The sequence below is a fragment of the Rhipicephalus microplus genome, chromosome 9 (genome assembly GCF_043290135.1).
Source record: "Rhipicephalus microplus isolate Deutch F79 chromosome 9, USDA_Rmic, whole genome shotgun sequence".
NCBI lineage: Eukaryota > Metazoa > Arthropoda > Arachnida > Ixodida > Ixodidae > Rhipicephalus > Rhipicephalus microplus.
The window spans coordinates 23,925,625-23,949,544 of NC_134708.1; the positions used below are offsets into that span (position 1 = coordinate 23,925,625).

At 46.3% G+C, this 23,920-nt stretch overlaps 1 protein-coding gene across 2 annotated transcripts in view; it reads right to left on the bottom strand.

The window, feature by feature from the left end:
* Nucleotides 1-1,756: 1,756 nt before the first annotated feature.
* The window catches only part of LOC119164927 (uncharacterized), a 423,059-nt gene continuing 400,895 nt past the window's right edge, over nt 1,757-23,920 (bottom strand). Inside the window, exons 1-6 of one of the 2 annotated variants that reach the window (XM_075873328.1) lie at nt 20,970-22,479; nt 12,957-13,113; nt 11,380-11,521; nt 9,601-9,766; nt 6,597-6,721; nt 1,757-2,733 (exon numbers count right to left, since the gene is read on the bottom strand). In XM_075873328.1, coding sequence (XP_075729443.1) covers nt 2,610-2,733; nt 6,597-6,721; nt 9,601-9,766; nt 11,380-11,521; nt 12,957-13,113; nt 20,970-21,167 — 912 coding nt within the window. In that variant the 5' untranslated portion in view covers nt 21,168-22,479 and the 3' untranslated portion in view covers nt 1,757-2,609. Of the gene's footprint in view, nt 2,734-6,596; nt 6,722-9,600; nt 9,767-11,379; nt 11,522-12,956; nt 13,114-20,969; nt 22,480-23,920 lie in introns of those variants that run through there. The other variant, XM_075873329.1, reaches the window with a different exon arrangement.

The window sequence follows — 23,920 nt, forward strand, 5'->3', positions numbered from 1 at the left end:
TGTCTTCTTCACTTCTTTAATGCCCTCCCCCAACCTACAGGCACTAAACCGTGCTCCCATTTAGGGTAGCAAAAGTTGCGTCTTTTCTTTTCCTGAACCTCTCTCTTTTCTCATTCTCGCTCGCATGAAAAATTTGCGCACGTACATTGAGCGATAAACGGCGTCTGCGTCGATGAGAAACGCCGATTGCGCGCAGCCATCTCAGCGGTACGAAACACGCTGCACCAGACTACTTCGCGTAAAAGTACACGTGCATGATGGTCGTCCCCGCAGTTTTGCTTCCATCGCCGAAACCATGTCCGCGATTGTAGTAGCGTACGGCCCTCGACATGACGAGAATTAACAGCGCTATTGGACGACAGCGATAGGTGTAGGAGCAGCTAACTTTTTTTTTATGGTGTAGTCTATTATAGTGCAGCATAGGCTGAGGATTTAGTTTCCCTCATAAAAAGAGATGAAGAGTGACGCAAAAAAAAGTTATAGCAGAAATTGAATTTTATTCCGCTGAAACAATCAAAGATCTCGTACTACGTCGCGGCTCACGAACGTCAACCACTTTCATAACTGAATCGGTGATGCGGTGTTTGCAATTCTCTGCCCTTCATTGGAACGAAATAGTGTTCCACGTCGTCCATTTCAAGCCTGTAACGGGGCAGGTGCATAAAAGCCCTAGTAGAAAGCTGTAGTCAACATACCTAAACCCGAAAGTAGGACCATGCATTCATCATACCACTCAGGAAAGGTTGTCACGCGCACTCGCTTAAGTAGCTGTAGCCCTATTTGTTACCGTAGCTATACTGCACAGTCTGAATCAATGTCTAGAGCGCCAGTGTGCCACCTCAGACGTCACGTTTTGTGAAGACCCGCAGATACCACCGAGGGTTAATTCGTGTATTCTTGGGGTGAAGGTATTGTCCAAATACACTGCACACAGGCTGACTAATCTTCGTGTGGCTAGAGAGAGTGCATTACCGGGTTTGGTCACCAGTATCCACAATTCTACAGGAGAGAAGTATGTAGTGGGTGCCTCTAACTGGTATTTAACTGCTGAACTGCTGAGCTAAAGCTTGTACGCTGACGAGAAGGATTCTACTTAAAATGAGGACCATTCACGGAAACGTGGAAAAGTAAATTATACGTGTAACCTTAAAAAACAAGAAGAGATCGATTGATTGATATGTGGGGTTTAACGTCCCAAAATTACCATACGATTATGATAGACGCCATAGTGGAGGGCTCCGGTAATTTCGACCGCCTGGGATTATTTTACGTGCACCAGAATCTTAGCACACGGGCCTACAGCATTGTCGCCTCCACCGGAAATGCAGCCGCTGCAGCCGGTATTCTATGCCGCGACCTGCGGGTCAGCAGCTGAGTGCCTTATACACTAGACCACCATGGCGGGGCAGAAACAATAAGAGAGCATCGTTGGTCAGGGCATAGTGTTAAAGACATTTGAGTCGAAATCAAGAATAAATGGTGAGCACGTGCGATCTGAAGGCAAGAAATTACTGGTAATTAAGAGTAACAGAATGAATTCGAACAGGAGATACGTGCGCAAGTAGGAGGCAGAAAGATGCGTGGACGAATGAGATTAGGAAGTGTGTGGCTAGAATGTGGTCGTGGCCATTACATGGGGGTTTACTGACAAAACATGGGAGAGGAATCGCCTTGTAGTGGACATAGACAGGTTGTTGATGATGCAGACTACGAAGTGGCAATGATGTCAAGCATAGTCATACCATGTGCTGGAACATTGAGCTATATTTCAAGCAAGAATGCTCGCAGCGGCAGATGGTGCGACAGTCTATAATCACGTGCTGCACCGCTCTAGACAAATGTGAATCAGACTGCACAATTTCACAAGGTAAAGGCATACTTCAGCTTACACGCAGTCAACTCTGTTGCATGTTCACCCTTTTTCCAGTGCAACGCGCCTATTTCTAACTTTTACTGTTAATAATGAGCACGCGAATGTTCATAGGTTTGCATGCATAGTAACGTTCGTGTTTTCGTTGTGCAACTACATCTTTCTGTGGTGAGCGTATATATTGTCGTTTGTTATTGCGTTTTCATATTTTGTCAGACAGGTACTTGAAGCCGGGTCCCTCGCTTTACGCCTCGTCTCTACAACAAAGAGACGCGTATGCAAAAAAAACATGCGCTTTCTTTCACGTTAACTAGGGTAATTGTTATCTATGAAACCTTCTGTTACGAAAATGGCAAGCAGGTTTTTCCGTCATGCACCTCTGCCCACAATATGTCTGCTGTGAAAGTCGCTTAACTGGTGGTATACTGAGACAGCTGCGGTTTGATGGATGATTCTTTCATCGCACAGTAAATGCGACGTGAGTGATATCTCTAGAAAGTAGCGTACAGTGTACAGTGTTCTATGTAGTGGTACGTTCAGTACGTCCAAGAACGTTACAGAGCGATAACCCAAGACCATGTACAACAAGTGGTCCTTATTTATAATCTTGTTCAGCGTACGGTAACTGTCATCTCGTGGACTGCCATGTTGCGGCAAACAGGGTACAGCGGAATAGTCAACTCGTCACTTCGCTCAGAGCTTCCATCGTTGATATACGTTTAAAACTGTTAACTGGGTACTAGATGGGCGCCTCTGTAGAGTCCTGGATGGTCGCTTGCCGCAGCAGCTTTCTTCTTCTAACTCTCTCCGCGTGTTCCTCCTTGGCTTTCAATTTCCGAACCATATCCTCGAGTCGTTTATCTCTGGAAAGATAAATCACCAATGAAGTGTTACGTAAATAGAAGCAGACACATTAAGTGCAATGTTTCCCATAAAAAATGCTCCCACCTCCCCGAAGATAATTGTGAGGAAATTCGAATGCCTTTCTTGCGCCGAGAGAGCGTACCGGTGCCGTCCGACATTCGCCTTCACAGACTTCTTCTGACGCCTTGAGAGGCGCCCAGCCAGCGAACAACGGTCGAGAGTGAGGAGCGACCGGACGGGAAGGTGGAGCGCCTGCGTTCTCGGCTCAGCGTTGGCGTTTCACAGCGGTGTTTCGAGCATACATTTCCGCGTGTTCTTGAGAGGCGGCCAGCCAGCGAACGGTCGAGAGTGAGGCGCAAGCGGACGGGAGAGTGGGGCGCAGGGAAGAGAGAGCAAACGGTGAAAGAAGGTGAGGGAAGCACTGCATCTACCCTCTCCTACACTCTTTCGCACCACCCGATTTGGTTGCTAGGGGCGAAGATAAGCGCGCGCGCCCGCACGTGCAATTGATATGGGAGAGGGAGTGAAGCCGAAATAACACCTGCCGACGCGCGGACAACGCCAGATGCCTGATATAGCCTGACTAAGAAATGCATCCGCATTGAAAAGAAAGGTGCAAGCAATGTTATTAGCTTCCACTTTCACATTTGAAAAAAAAAACCAGGCCTGCGCAGAACGCACTGCACGTTCTCAGCGAAAGCTACAAGAGCGGCCTTTTAGAGCCTCTTTGGGTAACTGCAACAACCACGGTGCTGGGAACCAAATACGCCATAACTAATCATTTTTTGTGTTGTAGGTCAGCATTCCCTATGCTATCCTTCGTCATTCTTTGGAGAAGCGTGGTATATGCTACAAACGTGTTAGAAATTTTGTGCAATTTTTTATGCAGTGGCTGACGACTATGAACGTTTATGGCGAAAGTAGGTGTGCACCACAGTTAATAGTTGAGAAAGAACAAGTTTTCTGGTGGGTTAGAGGATCGGACGACCAACTCGTTACGCAATTCGTGTTGTGTGACGCCTGGCTATTCCATTGATGTTCTTAAACCTTTTATTACTCATATTAACGCGATTCCTTTCCCAACATCAAGCCTGCCTAAGGACAGTTTAGAGACGAGTCTCAAGCTCTGGAGGCTCAGTGGTAGAATACTAAGCTGGCGCGCAGCGCACCTGGGTTCGAGCCCCACTGTGTTCTTGGTGGTTTTTCTTTATTAATTTTTTTGTTCTTACTTCGTGCAATAATGGTTACGGACGCTGGCGGCGGACAACTACGGCACCGCGCGTGACTCATGTTGGGATCTCATCTGTAAAACGCCACTTCCAGGAACTGTATGTTAAAAGGGTCGAGAACCGTCTTCCAAGGTGATCATCGCATGACCTCACTATATGAGCTAGTTGCCTCACGAATCGATGGCCGGGAAAAAAACTTCGAATTTTCGAAAACGCCAAGAACGAGCATAGTTACCAGGATTTATCACGTGCTTACAGCGCTTCCCGTCTTTTATGCTCCCAACGAGCGAGCGGTAGGTTACAGCGAGATTTGGGGACAGGAACGGAAAAAGTACAACATTCGTTTCCTATTCACCGCCGCGAATAGGAAACGGAGCGAGAAGCGTGCGCCCTCTCGCGTGCTCCCCGCTCCGGGGGACGTGCACGGTCGCGATTAGTTTTCTGTGGTCACGTGGTCATTTCATGCTATAAGTGGTCTTGCTCACTTACCTGACTTGTTTCTATTGACCGCCGACGCATCGTGCTTCGGAGGGGGGTTCTTTTCCTAGCTTTAGAAAAGCGGACAGACATTTTACGCAATCGTTCTAACGCGTGATCGTGAACAAGCCTAACTGAAGATCGAAGAGTGCTCATGAGTGTTCCACTTTTGAATTCAGCAGCCGTCAAGAATCGGGTCAAACCCGCTTTGCAACTGCGAGTGGAGAAAAGGACGCCAAGCCGGGCGACAAAAGCGCTTAAAATTCGCAAAATGCGCGTTATTCCTTGCCAAATTCACACCGCGCCTCCGCATATTCGACCACGCGGGACCAATTATGGCAGTGGGCTGCAAGGTCAGGGTAATTTTTCCGTTCCAGTCATTGAGTTTCCTAATAATACTCCAGAGGGAACTCTGACGCTAGTGTCACTGGGAGTAGCTACGAACGGTTCTTCAGACAGCACGAGTTTTATGGATAGGACACGGATTTGTCTAAACCTAGTTCTGTCGGCTCTCGTCGGCTGTTTCATTCTTGCATTCCTCTACCACAAGACGAAGCTCTGCAAATGTTGAGCACTCTCCGTTCACCATCTTAACCAATGTAGACTCACCAATTCAGATCAGCTGGCGAAGTTGACAACTATCCAATCTTTTATCCAGAAGAAGCGCCAAAAATACAACAATAAAGAAAGTCACAAGCGGGCTCGAAGCCACAAGCACGAAAATTAGGCAAATCCATGCACTACCCATAATTCCTGTGGTAGGTTTACGATCGCAGCGCCAGAGTTCCTTCTGTTGTATACTGTAGAAAACTATGGTTCCAGTGACTACTTTGGAAGGGACGGCACGGGGAAAGAAGGTAAGTCAGCGTGCGTCATCGCATACCTTCAGCGCGCGTGACGAAGTATGATCGCTGTCTCCCGTTACAATTCGTGCGTGCGTGTACAGCTAGTATTAGCAGATTATAGAGAGCGGCGTCGTCACGGGGCGGCAAGAAGCGCATTTGACACAAACGACACTCTTCATTTATGTAGGCTGTCCAATAGCGCGATTTTTCCACACTCAATGCCACTCAGCACAAAGAGTTTTCCAAAATTAACTGCAGGGGGCGACCATCATTTAGCGATCCTTGGAATCAAGGGTAGTGCACAAATTTGCCTAGTCTTTGTGCTTGCCGGTTCCGGAGGCCTACGTGGCTTTGTTTATTGCCATGTTTTGGGTTCGTTTCGAATGAAATAATGGAAGGTTATACACTTCGTGAGCAGATTGGAAATGGTGAACCTAAAAGGGCTTGAGTATATAGTGAAGTGCAACTGCTGAATATTTGCTGCTTGTCGTTTCGTCACAAGGCGGCTCCAAGCCACGCCAAGCCAAACGGAACGTAAAGTAAGAAGATTAGGCAAATTTGTGTATTTTACCATCATTCCCATGCTTGCTGAGGCACTGCGAGGTACAGCTCCCGTAAGCACAAGCGCCATAGTTCTCTCTAGTCTACTAACAGGAAACTATGGGGCAGCTCGCACCGGCAGCTCCAAAAAGAGCGATCGCCGATCTGTCTATGAAAAAATGGCGCTTGAAAAAGAAATGGCAACTTCGAGCTCCACTTGTATCCTCTCCGGTGGCGTGGAAGTGCGAGATTTGGCTGAGCTGTTCATATTAGCGCCTGCTTAACGCAGGATGTGTCTTCACAGCAAGCCCGAAGGGTTCTTCATGATCTCATGAACAACGACGCTGCTGTGACGGGGTAACAGCTGCCATACACGTTCGGTGGCCTATCCGTATGACGTCAGAACATTTTTAGGCTGGGCGTGTCCACCTCCTGTGTGCATGTGACATACCGTTATGCCACCACCCGCACATGATATGCGTTAGAGTGTGGTTGTTAGAGTGTGGTTAGAGTGTGTGTGTGGCTAAAGTGTGGTTGTTAGAGTGACTGCCCCCTCCCCTCTATTCATTTCCATAAACGAAGATGTCAAAATAGATTGCAGGAGCGTCGACCTGGCCGTTTGAGGGCAACACAAACTCGATCTTCGATATTTCACAAATTAAGTGTCAGTGTCAAGCAAGGCGACTGCAAATCCAATCTTAAGACAGTAGCACGCGCACTGCAAGTCAGAAAAAATTATGTTATGAGTGAAAATGGTCATTCGATAGTTACCTGCTTTCTATCTTGGAAGCCATTTTTACAACGTGCGTAATGTTCGCTTCTTCAACCGGTTTCCTCGAAGGGCATGCTTCTTCCAAAAATGCCTTCGCCTTCCGGACTTTTTCTTCGACTTGTTTCTGAAATAAAAATGAACAAAGAACAGAAATAATCATAAAACTTCCCATGACACTTACTCTGGTATTCGAGCAGCCTAAGTGTAGCCAAGCCCGTGCGATCTGTATTCTGAAGCATTGCCGCAAGGAGTTTCTGATTACATGCACCTACGAGCTTCTCATAAGGGAAACCATCATGAAACAAGTTACTAACGCATTTTTCGGGAAGAAGTCTTCTTACTCTAGTAAACATGCGTCCAGGTTGGAACTGTCTCCAGATGATTACTTTCTCCTCCACAAAAAAAATTGTACTGGTTACTGGTCTCCCATAAACGTTTTCAGCTTATCAAGCATTTATCCTAAGTACTCATTTCTCCCAAGGTTTCTTATATTATGAAAAATTCCTTCAGGTTACAGATTTTTCCCGACGATTCTTAGCCAATGAAAATTTCATCCTTCTTACTGATCTTTTACAAAGTTTCATAGCTTATGAAATATTCAACCAGTTTACGGATTCTCTATGATGAAGCTTTCTTGCCAAGTATAAGAAACTTTCTTCTGAGAAATCTACACATCTCCTTTTTTCAACCTTATGCTATAAACGGCCGGAAAATATTTTTGATTTACTTTCACGATCTTTAATCGGACAGTTTTCCACCTGGCATCCTCACGCAGAAGTGATTTTTCTTAGCTCAATCCTAAGCGCGTACATCATGAATAAATAATTTAAGAGAATAATGAACTGCCTTTTTGATTACTATGATATCCTAAGAAATCTACATAACTCTGGAAGGGAATCAATCATCCTTCATATACTGATTGAATACGCGCCACGCATGGAATTTTCGGTGACGCCAACAGATGGCACAACGCGTCTGAAGTGAAGCGGCAGAGATGAGCCCGAGTGTGGCGTACAATTCAAAGCATAACTTGTTTCTCTGCAGACATGGATAGACTGCTTTAAAATGCTCGTCGCATTAATTTCGAATGTAATCCAGCGGCGTTTAACCGAGATCGCGTTGCCTGTTCACTTTCTTCGCTACGAGAGCCGCATGCTAACGCTCGGCTAGATTACAGGCGGTTTAACAATACCTTTTAACGAGCGATCAATGCATTTCATGCTTAACGAGCGATCAATGCTTTCGATTTACTTGATCCATTGTGCAAAGCCGCTGTCATCACCGAAATGGCAGCAAAAGGTGGACAAAAAGCATCACCTTTCATCTGACCCCTAGGAAAGAGGCGATAAAGAGAATCGGAAGCATTACGTTATTGCCATAACTGCATAATGCGCAGTTGACAGCACTAATCACGGGGTTGCCACATTTTTCTGGTTTCTTAGCTGTATTTTTTTTTCAAAAGGGAAATGGCAATTTCATGAAAAATGAATACATACAGAGCACAGATAATCTTCTCCACGTACACTCAAAGAACTCTGACTCTCCTTTCATGCATGGGGTATCATACACGTAGAACTCGCTTTAGAGGGTTGATTTGACTCACTTTAGGAGAGTCGTGGAACAACATGATTTCCAAAAGAGAGTCCATGCTCGATTCTCCCGAAGAGAGTCAACGTGCTTCTCCAAAGGGAAGTGAAAGACGTGTGACTCACGTGTACAGATGTGTGCACAGGGGGGGGGGGGGGGGAGGGGGGAGTGCAAAGCCAGTCTTATACATATACATACAGGCGCAGTCAGCCCCCGTACATTGGCATGATGGGGAGGGAGGAAGGGGGCACTGCGACCAACCTTCATTCTCCCCTGAAGGGAGACCCTGAGCACGCTTATGCTCACATCTATGAAAGAAAAGTCAAAGGAGAGTTTTTCTTTTTTTTAGCGTGCACGGCGAGCCAACACCACATACAAAAGTTTACATCAGGGTCGCAACAGGTCACATTGACGAATGCCTGCGTACGTTTTTGAGCTCTAGCCGGCGGAGATGGCGCTACATACGTAACAGCTGACCATGCTTCCTCCACAGCCGCTCACCCTGCCTCTCGCTTTGAGGGAAATGCACTGGACGTCAAGTGCCACACTTGGCTATATTTTATTCTCACGCGTTTCTAGAGCATAATAATTTTAAAGATGTCCCCATCATTTTTCGGTAGTTGCACAGCCGACAAGTGGCACTCTTATCTTCCATGTACTACTGCAGTAGTAGTAGTAGTAATTGTAATAATAATGGCTGTGAGTTAACGTCTCAAAACTAAGATATGAATGTGCGAGACGCCGTATTGCTTCCGAAATTTATACCATCCGGTGCTCTTTAGCATGTGCCTAAATCTAACTAAGCACACGGGCCTGAAGCATTCTTGCCTACATCAAAATTTTGGCCGACGCGGCCGGGACACGATACCGTGACCTGCGGGTCCAGTCGAGCACCAAGTTAAGCATTTTCACCTCTATACTTATGAATATTCCTAAACATTCCTACACAGCACACTAATGGTCCGGTACCAGTGGCTCTCGTTCCCAGTGAAAGTTATATTAGATACCTACTATATAGGAGCACGCCTTTACCTTAGATAAGAGTCAATCAACAGTCAGAATAATAAATGTGAATTAATTGAAAGAGTTCACTGAAACAAAAAAACTTTTTTTGAGGAACTAGGAGCACTGCGAAACCTGGCGGGGCAGATCTCAACCACGCACTTCTTTCTGCGTGGCCTCCGAGATCGGTTTCGCTAGTGTGATGAAACGCAAAGTTTACCCATTGTTAAGCTATTGTTAACCAAGTTTACACAGTTCTCATTAAAGTTAATCGTAAGGATACCCAGAGCGTACGAACCGCAAGTTGTGAATTCCCGCGCCAGACACCTCAGTCAAGGATTGCTGTCACTTCCAATTTGTTGGTGAAACAATTTTACACTGTATTCTTTTTTTTTCTTTTTTTTTGGCACCCACCTTTCGCCGGTCTTCCGCTTTTTCGAGCTTGTCGAGAATACTTTCTTTCGTCACTCGTGAGTGTTCCTTGTTTTTCCTTTTCTTCTTCTGAAGCAACGGAGGCAGTTTCCGAGTGGCGCCTTTTGTCGAAGGCTTCTCTTCGGTTTCTGCAGACACCAGTTCGAACCTGTCGGAAAAAAAAAAACATCTTATGAATTGTCCTGCTCCCGAAGAACCAAGTACTACGAGTGGATTAGGTTGTTTCTGTATCTGAATAAACAGTTCACACTTGGTTCTATGCAACGCGACTGATGTGAGGGTTAAAAAAAAGAAAACATAGACGCCCACAACTTTGGCTTCGCCTCGGTCACGCTTCTCGTAACTTGGTGTGAACTCACGCAAGCCAATGCCCTAAAGTGGCATTCGACAGACGAGTGCTATTGAATCTTTGCACCAAAGCTGAATAAATAAAAAATCAAGCGGTCCCCTGAGCATTCGACTAAGACCACTCGAAGGCAAAATATTAATATTATGTGGAGCTTTGATCCCCAAACCCACAGTATGATTATGAGAGACGCCGTAATGGACGGCACCGGACATTGTGATCATCAGGTGTTGTTTAAAGGCGTACCGACACATAATTTTCAAAGTGAAGTAACTTGTAGGTAGATATCTGTGGACACATACGCATCATCGACGAAACATCAGCAAGTAATTAATTTTAAAGCGTGTGTCGTGGCACCACACGCAAAATGGGCCAGAGGTTTCCATGTAAACAACTAACCGCCACCTGCGTCAAGGGGGGTCATGCCTATTTACACCGCGTCAAAGAGGACTACAGCTGCGCCCAGAAAGCCACCGTTGAAAAGAGTTGCAAACGTAGTGCTCACGTGCACGCGGTTTAGCGCGCTCACGTAGCCAGCTATGTTTATACAGGAACTACCCTATGTCTCACGTCACTTGGCGATCTCTAAATAGGAAACTGTGACCGCGTGGTAAAAGCCATCTCCGCCACGCGCTCGAGCAAACGAGCTTTCTAGCCGTGATAAGTGGGTCGTTTAGCTATATACTAATTTCAACTGAAAGAACGTAAGCTGCAAAATTTTTGTTTCAGTGCTCCTTTAACGAGCACTGACATGACACAGTACACGGGCCTCTACTGTTTCGCCTCCCTCGAAATGAGACCGCGCAGCCGGAATCGAACCCACGACCTTCGGGCGAGCAGCTGAACACCATAACCAACTGGTCACCACGGCGTAAGACGGAAAGGCGAAAGTCATCTGTTTCGTGTTAGTGAATTTTATTGATTGCCTCAGCCCGACCTCCGAAAGCTTTCTGCCCCTCACGTGGTTTCGTCCTGCCTCCGAGATTGGCTCACCTTTGTCATGTGATGATGTCATCACGTGACATCACGCCATATCATGATGACGCCACAAATTTGACAATCTTTCACGTTACGACGACGTGATATGGTTAGGTCATCACTTGAGGAATTTTCGTTTACTCGTGTAGACGCCGCCACGTAAATTTTGTCTTTAAGGAGGCTTCCAAGAATTACGCCTGAATTGCTACATCATCTCGGGCAAGAATGCACCATATTAATACGAGTATATGCACAGTGTATTTACAAGGCACTACGAGACGTAGCGTTGATCTGGTCGTAGCTCTGGTCGTAGCGTTGATGCGCAACGACCAGAGCAACACCACAGGTTAAAGCCCGAGACAGCTCAACCTTCTCAGCTCACAGCATCCTTTCGTACACAGTGACACAAACACGTATCTGAAGATAACGTTACTTACGCCACCCCACCAGAGGCCTTGCTCTCGGGCCGCAGGACGAGTCCTTCCTTCCTGAGCTTGTTCAAGATGGCTTCCTGTTCGTGCCGCTCCCTGTCCTTGCCGCTCATTCGTCGAGGACACTGCTTTCCTTGCACAACCAGCTCTGTACAAAACGCAACAAAAAATTATCTATCAGAAAACCTGCATCAGAAAACAGTTTCGATTGAGTTTTGGGCTTGCTGTTTTTACTGTTCTTCATCGTTTCTTATTTCCCGTTTTTAATAAAACATGCATAGCTATAACAGGTGAGGCACCTTACTTCCTGAATAGGTTAACACTCTCAGAGAACCGGCCGGTCAAAGTAATCCCTCCCGTGTAATCTCTAACAAGTGTTGATGCTAGTGCAATGATATTACTCGCTACGCTGTGGTAAAAGCTACCACCATTGAAAAGATGTGGCAAGAAAGAAGGGGGCACACTAATTCAGTCATTGCAAGAATAAAACTGGCCCCGGCCAGCACGGGATCCTCTGCCTCAATACACCGTGCCCGAGCACGTGAAATACGGCGACATCGTCGCTCTTTTATTTAATGCATAATGCATAGAACACGCAATAAAAACCAGCAGTCGCTACTACCGCTGTATTTATCGGTACTTTTATTGTTGCATTTATCAATACTAATGCCACTATGAATACCAATGTAGATATCTTACACCCGTGGCATTACTCATGCCCATGCTCATGCCAACGCTCATAGCGATGCTCTTACTCACGTTCATGATAATGTCTATGACAATGCTACGCGACGGCCAATGCCAATCCTATGCCAATGACTCAGCCAATGCCTACGACAATGTCTACGCCAATGCCTATGGCAATTCCTATGCCAATGCCAAGTCCTATGCCAATGCCAATGCCAATGCCTATGCCAATGCCAATGCCTATGCCAATGCCAATGCCAATGCCAATGCCTATGCCAGTGCCAGTGCCAGTGCCAGTGCCAATGCCAGTGCCAGTGCCAGTGCCAGTGCCAGTGCCAGTGCCTATGCCAGTGCCAGTGCCAGTGCCAGTGCCTATGCCAGTGCCTATGCCAGTGCCAGTGCCTATGCCAGTGCCAGTGCCTATGCCAGTGCCAGTGCCTATGCCAGTGCCAATGCCTATGCCAGTGCCTATGCCAATGCCAGTGCCTATGCCAATGCCAGTGCCTATGCCAATGCCAGTGCCTATGCCAATGCCAGTGCCTATGCCAATGCCAGTGCCTATGCCAATGCCAGTGCCTATGCCAATGCCAGTGCCTATGCCAATGCCAATGACTATGCCAATGACTATGCCAATGACTATGCCAATGACTATGCCAATGACTATGCCAATGACTATGCCAATGACTATGCCAATGCCAGTGCCTATGCCAGTGCCTATGCCAGTGCCTATGCCAGTGACTATGTTAGTGCCTATGTTAGTGCCTATGTTCATTCAAATACCTATGCAAATACCATTGCAAATAGGAATAAACATACCAAGGAACATAACTATGCACATAGCAGTAAATATACTGATGGAAATGGTAATACAAACAGCGACCACTTTCGACGCTCACCAATATCCACCAGAGGCTTGAACTCGAGCTCGACTGCGCGCACCTTCTCGGGTGCCGAGAACTCGGTCACCACGTCGGCGTACTCGTCGTACAGCTCGTGAACCCCCGAGTCCGGACTCTGCGTCTCGCTCGTCTGTGGCCGAGGTGTCGGAGTACGCTGCGCAGGAAAGAGACGGCTCTACGTGAAAGTGAACAACTGGGCGTGTTGGTATTCTATATTTTGTGTTTACTCATGAAGCAGTGCACGCAGAATGAGTTAGCAAAGGAACGAAAGCAGAGACAACCGATGCTCTCAACTACACTCTAAAAAAGTATCGAGTAAAAAGGGTGTCTTTTTGTCCCACGACAATAAACGTCATCAGGCATGCGTGCGCTTCCTTTCTTGAAAACTCGGCGCTGGCCACTTTCCTATCGAGAATGCAATGTAACCCTGATAATGGGCATGTCGATCGTGACCGGAATGTATACCGGGCGCGGGGCGATAGCGCAAGGATGGAACGCAATATAGATGACGATTATTGTTGTGGGACAAAAAGACACCCTTTTACTCGCTCTTTATTTAGAGTGTAGTTTATTTCGAAGAAAACATGGTTCATAGACAACATTATAGCGTACCATGTGCGACAATGACATTCAAGTTACAACACTTTCATGTGATCTTCCAAAAATGACATTTGGCAATCGCTTTAGAAGATTTTTCTTTTATTTTACTGATATGGAAGGCCGCGGTAACTTCCCTGGTCAACTGATCCTTGTGACTGGAAAGTATTTCAGTTTCCGGGAAGAGCGGCGCGCAGCCACACTCTAGGCAAGACAGTCTAATGTGAGAGTGAGCATTATTTATTAGTGGTCTCTCGGACTCAGAAGGCCTTGTGTTCTCGTACCGGCCAGTTTGACTGATGTATACGTCCTTCCACGTGACATAGAAAACAATAACCGCAGTTTTACGCTAAACAAATGGAGAAGCATGTCTAACCCCTAGTTCACACTGAAGAATCCGCTTTCTACAGCGAGCGAAATTCTCCTGCCGCCGAAACGCAGCGTTGTTCGCACTGGACGCGCCCAGCGCCGCTGAACGCAGGATGGATGCGCTGTCACCCGGTGTTTGTCGCGGCTCGTCACTGCCACATACATTATCCGGTGGTCTGGACTTCGATGATTCTCGTACGCAGAAAGCAAGAAGAAGCAGTACTGCTTACTTTCCTGGCGAATCGCTGTCTTGTAATAGTGCATGAAGAGCAGAAAAAACCACCGACGGCAGCGGCGTTGGCGGGTCCGTCTTGCTCTGCAAGACCGCGACAAGCTTGGTCTCGCCAACGACAAGCTCGGTGACCTCTCCACGAAATAAGGCCGGGAATGTAACTCACAAGAGTGGATACTTGGGCTAGTTGGTGCGTAGTCATATTTTCAAGATGTTTCAGCGCGCGAACAAAGGAAAAAGGACAGGGTAGACAGAAAGAGCGCTGACTTCCAACTAACTTTATTTCACAGAGTGGCAAGACTATATACTGCTAAAAAGGATGATAACAGAGCATGAAGGTAAAATGCACCCTAATCTACACATCAGTAACAAAACACGTGTGACAGGTCCTCTATTGCCTCAAAGCCCAGCTAGGTAATCACGTTCAGCCTGTGATAAAGCTATCGATGATGTGCTTGCACATTTATCATCCTTTTTAGCAGTATATATTCTTGCCACTCTGTGAAATAAAGTTAGTTGGAAGTCAGCGCTCTTTCTGTCTACCCTGTCCTTTTTCCTTTGTTCGCGCGCTGAAACATCTTGCAAATAAGGGACGGAAAGTAGGCACAAAGTGAGTTAAACTCTCGTTGGTTTGAACATTCAGTTACGTGCACTGCGACATGACAAGTGAGTAGGGCTTGGCCGCCAGTTTTCGAAATTCCTTGACTAGAGCTCCTATTGGTCCGCGGTGACCGATTCTGCGGTAGACGCCGTGAAAATCGGTCCGAGAGCGATCGGCACGGACAGGGCCCTTTCTGCGGATCTCGCCGCCGCCGAATCGGATTTGGCGCACTTTCGGCGGCCCGAATGCTCAGTGTGAACGTGCCTTAATGGTGCACCGAAACTGATCGTTTTTTGCCGACAGTTTCCGATGCAGCCGGATGCATATTTTTTGCATCTTGTTTAAGGCAGAAAACAAACGTTTAAGCTGTACCTTCTGCCAACATTCTTAAGATTGTGTGCTATTTAGTGTGCATTAGGTATTCATACGGATTTATTTTTATCTCCGTGCTGATTTAGGCCACTAAACATGAACTATCACCAACTAGCCCAACTTTCGACATCACTGAACTGCATGATTCAAAATAGAAGGCGCATAAAAGGCGACGGACGAACTGCCATCAATGTTTACTTCAAGAAAAAAACGGGAGCTATTTATGTTGATAATGTTGTCAAATTTCGTTGTTCCGCACTCGAACTTAAGATAGCGCTATTCTTTCTGAGATGAGGATATGGAGGCCACACTCACGCTAGGTCACGGGCTTTAATCATCTCTTTTTGCCTCGATTGTTAATCTGTTCCACTTATCTCGACTCGAAAAAAGGCTCTATCTTGCGAGTCATAACGTTCTCACTCAACCACGTAAGGTACCCACGAGATTGCTTATTTGGGCCAATTGGTACATGTTTGTTGAAAGCTTTATCATAGAACAAAAAAAAAAGCTTTTCGACGAAAAAGCGGTAACTGTAGAGCGCAAGGGGCATGCGAGCCGGAGGCAACATTTTGATGCAACACAGGCGATAAGTTTAGCGCACTAATCAAGGAACTCAATGTAGGGGGGCGAGGGTGACATTGTGATGAAGAACCGAAGTATAGAGAAGGTTCACACGCACGTGGTGGCCACTTTTTTGTTAATTTTATTTTTCATAAAATGATACGCCCATGTTGTCGCTTAACGTTCGTGCCAAAGTCACCAATTGCCTGTTCACTTCTTGTAAACTTCTTGTTTCGCCGCTACACAGCCTGAGTAGATTTCCTGGTAGCGGCAGTGAATGACACTTGTTTCTTGAGCATTGACTTCCGGGCCAATGACCAACTTCAGGTTCGCCAGAAAATTAAAATTGGTTCTGGATTCGGTATACTTAATATAAATTTAGATCTGATCCACATCCGATGCTTCTGTTTTAAGTTAAAAGTTATATTCGATACACTTAAAGTCATAGCATAGGTCTACTTAACACAAGAGCCAGTTAGCTGTCGCGAATAGCAATGAAAACTACTGAAGTGGGTTCATTGAAAGAGCAGACGCTTTTCTTGTGAACGTAAAACACAAACTTCAGTTTGCCACAAAGCTTTCTCAATATTCTTTAGTGGCAGAGCTGTTGTGGTGCCAAATCAGAGCCGTACATGCCGGATTTCACTGCCTCAGAGTAAATCGCTTCGTTTCTTCTGGGCGTTGTTCGCGAGGCCGCTTCGCTTGTCTTCTCATTGTTGCTGGCTGTTTCTGCCTCTGGCGCAACCACTGCGAGGCGGTTGCAGCAGGCCGCCGCCGCCGCGCGCTCTACCCGATCCTGGAACGATTGTACTCGGAGCTGCTGTCTGTTTTGTCCGAGGAGCTCTTCTTCCTCGGTGAAGAGGAATTTCTTCGGCACTGGTCTTGCCCTTTTGTGTCGGTCTATGACAGACGAGTGAAACTTGTCTTTCGGCTGGCCTGGTATTGATAGGCTGATCTGTCAATGCGCCGGAGAAATGGCATGCCAACATGTAAATATGCAAAATGTACATATTTATGTTTTATTTGTGTCTCTTGTTTACCTTGAAGTATTTTTTGTGGTTGTGTTTGTGTGAACCATCGAATGTACATGTTCTTTCAACGTCATCTCGTATCCATGTTCATGTAAATGACGTCTGTTTTGTCATCATCGCTAGAGTATGTCTAAGAAGGAAATGTTCAGTTGAGTGTTATTGACGTTTGTGGTAATAAATTTTTTCTGAACAAATCTGAGGGTGTGGTTCAATTCTAAGCCACTGCAGCCCCGTTTCGGCGAAACCCAAACGCAAGGAATTCTGTGTGCTACGAGTTAGGTGCACGTTAGCTAAACAGGGGAGCAAAATAAATTATTACTCATACTACGGTGGTCTTTTCCATTGATTACTGTTTTTTCTGCACGAAAATCGATAATGTAATAATTTATAAATATAATAATACTTTACTTATAGAGCATCGCAAATGCATGTGTCTAACGAATGCTATAAATAAAACCTATATATATGGTGCCATGCTTAGCGCAGTTGTACTGTCGTGGAAAAATAAAACTCGAACAAGCGATTTCACCCGACATGGTGGTCTAGTGGTCACGAAAACTCGACTGCTGACCCGAAGATTATGAGATTAAATCCCGGCCGACGCAGCCGCGTTTTCAATGGCGACGAAAATGTTGGAGGCCTGCGTACACAGATTTCTTTTTAATGCACGTTGAAGAGCCCCAGGTGGTTGAAATTTCCGGAGCCCTCGACTGTGATATCCCTCATGGACATATCCTGGTTCTGGAACGTCAAACTACGAGACATTCATGCGAACACCAAGCGTACTGGCGGAAACAAAAAAAAAGGAACAACTCCATATCGCTGACACTGGCTTGTTGAAGCTTCGATTGTGCTTGAGTGTACATGCGCAGTTAATCAACGCAGTGAAATCTAACACAGCGCGAAGACAATTACTTCGCGGGTAAAAAAAAAAAGCAACGACTGACAAGTAGGAAACCCTTGTCCGCGACGGGCATGCCTAACTCAAAAGAAGGTTGAGCTTCGGCTCAAGAGTAGAACGTCACAGCGTAATCGGGCTCCGTTCGCACTACCTTCTCGATCGGTAACCGCGCAACGCTTCTAGGCAAGCGCCTCAATCTTGTCGCAAGGACAGAAAAGTCTGAACGAATAACATTCATCGTCTAAAGGGACACCAAAGGGCAAAATTATTTTTCACGTATTAGTCAAGTACAGTTTCACAATCCCGAAAACACCCCTCTCATCTAGACACGAGACTTGGTAAACAAAAAAACGGGAAAAAAAACTGCGGGAAAGACGCCACCTTACGATTCCCGCACCCAACGCCGTGACGTCGTAGATTTCTAAGGCATCTACTGGGTCTGAAGTAGCGTTTTAACAATAAAAAAATGGACTATGTTGTCATCTGTGGGCGCCATTGACCTAGCATACAAAGTTTCAGATAATTTCATCGAGCCATCGTCGTGAAAATACAAAAAATACATTTTGAAACAGTTTTGTCACGCATGGGCACAAAACTTAAAAATAAAACCTCAGCTTTCATTTTCTCCGCTAATATTGAACTTAATTAAGTGAAATATATGACATTAGATTTTTTTAGAGGGCAGTTTGTCAATCTAAACCAAGTCACTGTTCCTCTTTAGTATTCCTTTAGAACTGTTAAAATGCCTTCTGCAAATATAATTGCAATGTGCCCACTACGCCATAGTTCCTTCAAAACTATTACAATGCCTTCTGCAAGTACAATAGCGAGGTGTTCACTAAGCCATAATTTCTTTAAAACTATTACAATATCTTCTGTGTGAATAATTGCGATGTGCCCACTACGTCATAATTCCTTTAAAACTATTACAATGCCTTCTGCAAGTACAATTGAGATGTGCCCACTACGCCACAACTCCTTTAAAACTATTTCAATGCCTTCTGCAAGTACAATTGCGATGTGCCCACTACGCCATAACTCCTTTAAAACTATTACAATGCCTTCTGCAAGTACAATTGAGATGTGCCCGATGCGCAATAATTCCTTCATTTGCGGATCAGCGAAAAGGCAACAACACATCCATAGGGCAAGTTGCGAATCTATGCAGCTTGCTCACTTTGCTGGTGCTCTTGTTGATAATGATAATTAAATCTGTCAGAGCGTTCTGGAATGGATCACCTTCTAAACCCCTCGCGCCTTTTGCAATCCACATACCTTGGCGCTTGGAGCAATTCTACGCTTCCACCACGCGCAACATACATGAATTCAGGAGACTCCAAGCATTAGATGACATTCCTGAGCCGGGTGGCCATTGGTGGCAACTTTGCGCCAAATTGTTTACTTTCGGATCCGTTTGGCGACGAAAAGTTTCTGTTGGCGAAATGACAATTCACTGGCTGCTTTCGAATCAGTGGTTTTAGTAATTCAAAATCAGTTCATTCATTCATCAAGAGTAAAGACTCTTCATAAAATCACTGCTCTTCTATTTGGCTACGAATTGGGCGATAATATGAAATGACGGCTACTTTGGCTGCATTTGACTCCAGTTCTGGCGGCTTTTCAGTTCCACCCAATGGCAACCCTGTTCCTATTTTTTTTTTTTCAGAAAACCTTTCAAGCACTGACGTGGCTATGCAGTGGTACAGCAGTTGCTTGCCACGCAGAAGGCCAACACGAACTTAAGTGTTCTGTTGATTTATTTGCATTTACCTCCAACTCCAGCGCACGGATAACACCAATTTTTTGCTCACAACTTACGACGCCGACATTGAAACTTCTGTGAGACAAGCTCATTAAAGATCTCGATTAGCACTACAAGTCTCGCCTTTATCGCAACAGCCCCCAAACCAGGCGCAATCTGCCTTCTCCATTTTCTTGTGCTGCCCTCTGACGTTTTCGTAGGGCTCGAGAAAACTAGCATTGCTTGAACGAAGGCCTCCGAGACCAGGGGGCATTTCGTGTCCTCACCGCTAGGGAAAGGTGCGTGCGCCGCGCTATCGTGGAAATTTCGAATTATGTTCCACCTGCTTGAAACGTGTAGCCCTCATCTATACATATGAACTTTTCTTTTCAGTCAAATTGGGATAGTAATGTCAAAGACGCACAATGAAACTTAAATATACACAATGATGCGTCACTATAAAACGCGCAAGCTATCACCACACAACTGAACTACCTTTTAAGGTTATACTTATTTTTTAAGGCAAAGCAATTTATTTATCTCGAGGCAGTTAGGCAGATTTCACGTCATTCCTAAACTAATCCAATTATTCACTCTTGATATGGTAGAAACGCCGGCGCAATAAGTTTGATGCGAGGTATTAAAGAGTTGTCAATAATACTAGTATCTGGGGTCTTACGTGCCAGAACCACGGTGTGATTATGAGGTAGCCGTAGAGTAGGGAGGGGGGGGGGGGATCAGAAATGTTGACCAACTTGCCTTCTTTAACGAGCGTTGACACGGCAAGGCGACCGTTCCCACCAAAATGCGACCACCGCGGCAAGAACCGAATCTGCGAAACTTTCGTCAGCAGCTTCGCGGAATTTTTTTATCAAGAGTTACTTCTTGACTTAATCTTGCTGATTCTAGGGTTGAAAACTGACTTGTACTTTAGGCGCGAGTATATGCTGCAAATTTCAAGATAAAGCTGCCGTGGTGGCGCAGTCTTTACGGTTCTCAGTCACTCACCCTAAAGTCGTGGGTTCGATGCCATTCGCGTTCATCGCACTTCGACGAAGGTGAAATGGGATTGATTGAATGATTTGTGGGGTTTAACGTCCCAAAACCACCATTTGATTATGAGAGACGCCGTAGTGGAGGGTTCCGGAAATTTTGACCACCTGGGGTTCTCTAACGTGCACCCAAATCTGAGCACACAGGCCTACAACATTTTCGCCTCCATCGGAAATGTAGCCGCCGCAGCCGGGATTTGAATCCGCGACCTGCGGGTCAGCAGCCGAGTACCTTAGCCACTAGACCACCGCAGCGGGGCGAAGATGAAATGGGAGAGTTCCGTGCAATATACAGGAACGTTGAAGAACCCCAGGTAGCCGAAATTTCTGGAGCACTTCGCTGCGGTGTGCCTCAGAATCGTGTACTTTTGACACTCAGCACCACAAAATTGTGAGTTTATCTCAAGTTATATTCCTCAGTATTCGTGAACATCATTAGACCTATACTTTCAGTTCGAATAGTATCCAATCTCAGTGGTGTTCCTTAACAGGCGAGTCGTACGTTGCAGGGTAAAAAAAAAGTTACGTCTCAAAACAACAATGCGTATCCTACCTGAAACACCGTCTGCGATTCTTCTTTCTGCACGTCCGGACCAGTCCCATCAGTCCTGGAAGCACTGTCTCTTCCTTCAACGTCTCCAGCTGGATTGGTCAGCACCGGCGTCGTGGGTATCGAACCGGTCTCTTTGACCATGACACTCTCGGCTCGAGGCACACTCGACGACACACGCGTCGAAGGAATGCAACCCATAGTCACAGATGTTGCAGTTGTAGTCCTGGTAGGAGTCGTCAGCTCATACAAGGAGCCTCTCCAGCCAGAGCCGTTGCACTCAGTATCACTGACAGTGGCTTCTTCAAATGAAACTGAAGGCTCATGAGTTGCCTTCAATATCGGTAAACCACCCCTCTAATTCCCTTTACGATAACTTTAGGCATGAAAAGGCCAGAACGAGCAACAAGGCCACCAGTGCCCTTCAAGCAAAAAGACCACAGCACAACAGCACGCTTGGTCCAAAATCAACACTTTCGAGATAAATCGATGGCCCAGAGATTGTGGGCAGCTCGCTGGAAGCCCACTGCACGCTTCTAAATTACAAGACGTAGCACCTGTAGCAACAATCCACTCGCAAGAACAAGAAGCGTTTCACGCCCGTTATGTGCAGCCGTACCTTGGTCGTACCAACTGAACGAAGACCTTGCTTAACTTATCTCTCGAATACGTACGCTTCTAACACTGCCACGAACAACGACGATGCCATGCCCACACTTTCAAAAGAAGAAAAAAAAAGTTCATTGCAATACCTGTTGCCACGAGATTCGCCGATGACAGATTCATGAAAACGTTGCAGTTTCGAGAGCTATCAGCACGGCTACATCTTTTCTGACTAAAATAATCAGACCCCTTGATAAACTGATATTTCCTAGGATATTTCCTACTGGGCAAAAGACGGCTCAGACGCGACCATCCCTGTTTGGAAACAAAGTGATTCTAACGGGAACTCTGAAGCGGCTACCGCGTCTGAGCAGCTACACTAATCCAGCTACCAAGTGCATCGTAAGCGGAACCAAGACGCAACGCTAAGCCTTTCGCTAATCGAATCTTACGATTCTGCAGCTGCCTCCCGAGTCGCAACGCTACGCCTTTAGTGTCGACATCACTGAGCTCACAGATTTGCCGCAGTGGCAACGTACGGCCTACACGCTTTAGCGCCTACCCTATAACAGTAGTACTATCCCTAATGGACGGTGCCGGACAACCCGTTATCGAGCTTTCCAGAGACAGGTAGGGGGTGAGTGACTGAATAGAACGCTTTGACCCGGCATTCTTTGAAACCAAAACCACTTTGCGGCCAGTTCGGCAAGCCACTGAGGCGTTCTGGGAAAGGAAGGAAGGAAAGGAAGAAAACAAATCATAAAAAGGGTGCGACGTCCCAACGCAGCAACAACATCGATTCTTCACCGGCAACCTTACACGTGCGAACGGCTGCGAGGAATGGAGAGCGAGGAGGTCCCGTTTGTCGATTGCAAAGTTTTGTTGTTCCCCACTACATCATCGTTTTCCATGGAAACTGTTATGCATCGTGCTAAGAGGAACTGGCTTGCGGCGAAAGAGGGAACGCGGACCGCTGCACGAGTAGTGCGAGTGGCTGGTCAATATATGTGTGTGTGTGTGTGTGTGTGTGTGTGTGTGTGTGTGTGTGTGTGTGTGTGTGTGTGTGTGTGTGTGTGTGTGTGTGTGTGTGTGTGTGTGTGTGTGTGTGTGTGTGTGTGTGTGTGTGTGTGTGTGTGTGTGTGTGTGTGTGTGTGTGTGTGTGTGTGTGTGTGTGTGTGTTTATTTTTTCCCCCGAAGGCGGAAAGGAGGGGGAGAGTGTGCGTGTCATGTGCGGTGGGCCTGGCCCGGCACGGCGATTGATCGGAAACCTGTTCGGTGACGAGGGCAGTGGCTTGGACCCTGCGAGAAAACGAACCACGGGTTCTTTGCTTGTCCTGACCGCAGGCAATGAAATTGTGTTGTCCAAAAAATGAAATACATAAAAACATTTGTATGACGGATCAATCTGTCTTTTTTATATATATAGCTTCTGCTTACTGGTGAGGAGCATACCAAATAGACCGGTTTATCACCTTCTTTATTTATCTGTTTGCTTCCTTGATTACTTGTTGTGGAGGTGTATGCTGGGAAGGGAGTAATAATACAGTGTCAGAGGCGTACGTATTCAGTGAATTTTTTTAGGGGAAGGGGCGGGGGGAGGGTGAACTACCATGATGCATCGGATGTGTTGTACGTGTGCGTGCATATGTCAACAAACATCCCTAAGTGAAAAACTTGAAGGGGAACCCCCCCCCCCCTCCCCGGCTACGTCGTAGGCTAGTGGTGCATGACTGGGAAAACAAACGCATGTCGAGTGTAACGGGCGCGATGTTCACCCTTAATCCAAGCGCGGAATAGGTAATTCGTTTCGCATGGTAGAAGAGGCGAAATTGCTCTCTCACTTGATACGCAAGGCAAAGAAAGCAATGGCAAGGCAATTATAAACACCCTTGCAAAAAAAAAGCAATGAACAGTCACGAAGGCCTAGATAGGATGTACCCCGAAAGAATGAATAAGAATGTCCTGTCTTTTTTTTTACTACGCAGCTGTGTTAGCCTGCCCGTCATCGTCATCATCTAGTGGGAGCGGAGCCGGTTATGTGGTGAGAAGAGCAGGAGCGCTATTGGCTGTGCCGTTAAAAGGAAGGAACTGTACAAGTGCGCTTATTTGGGCAGGTTGTTCCATGTTTATAGATAAAGAAAAAACGCGCTAACCACAGGACAACAGGACAAAGCTTCAACGCTTGGTTCTTCTCTGTCTGTTGCCATGCGGCTCGCACCATTTCTCGTTTTCAGTGAAAGGAAAAGACAGAGGGCGCTCGTGCACAGGTGGTACGAAATGCAAGTAAACCGCTGGTGAGTCCGGAAGAAAGGCGCGAAAATGTCACTGGTTCAGCTGTTTATGGTTTATTG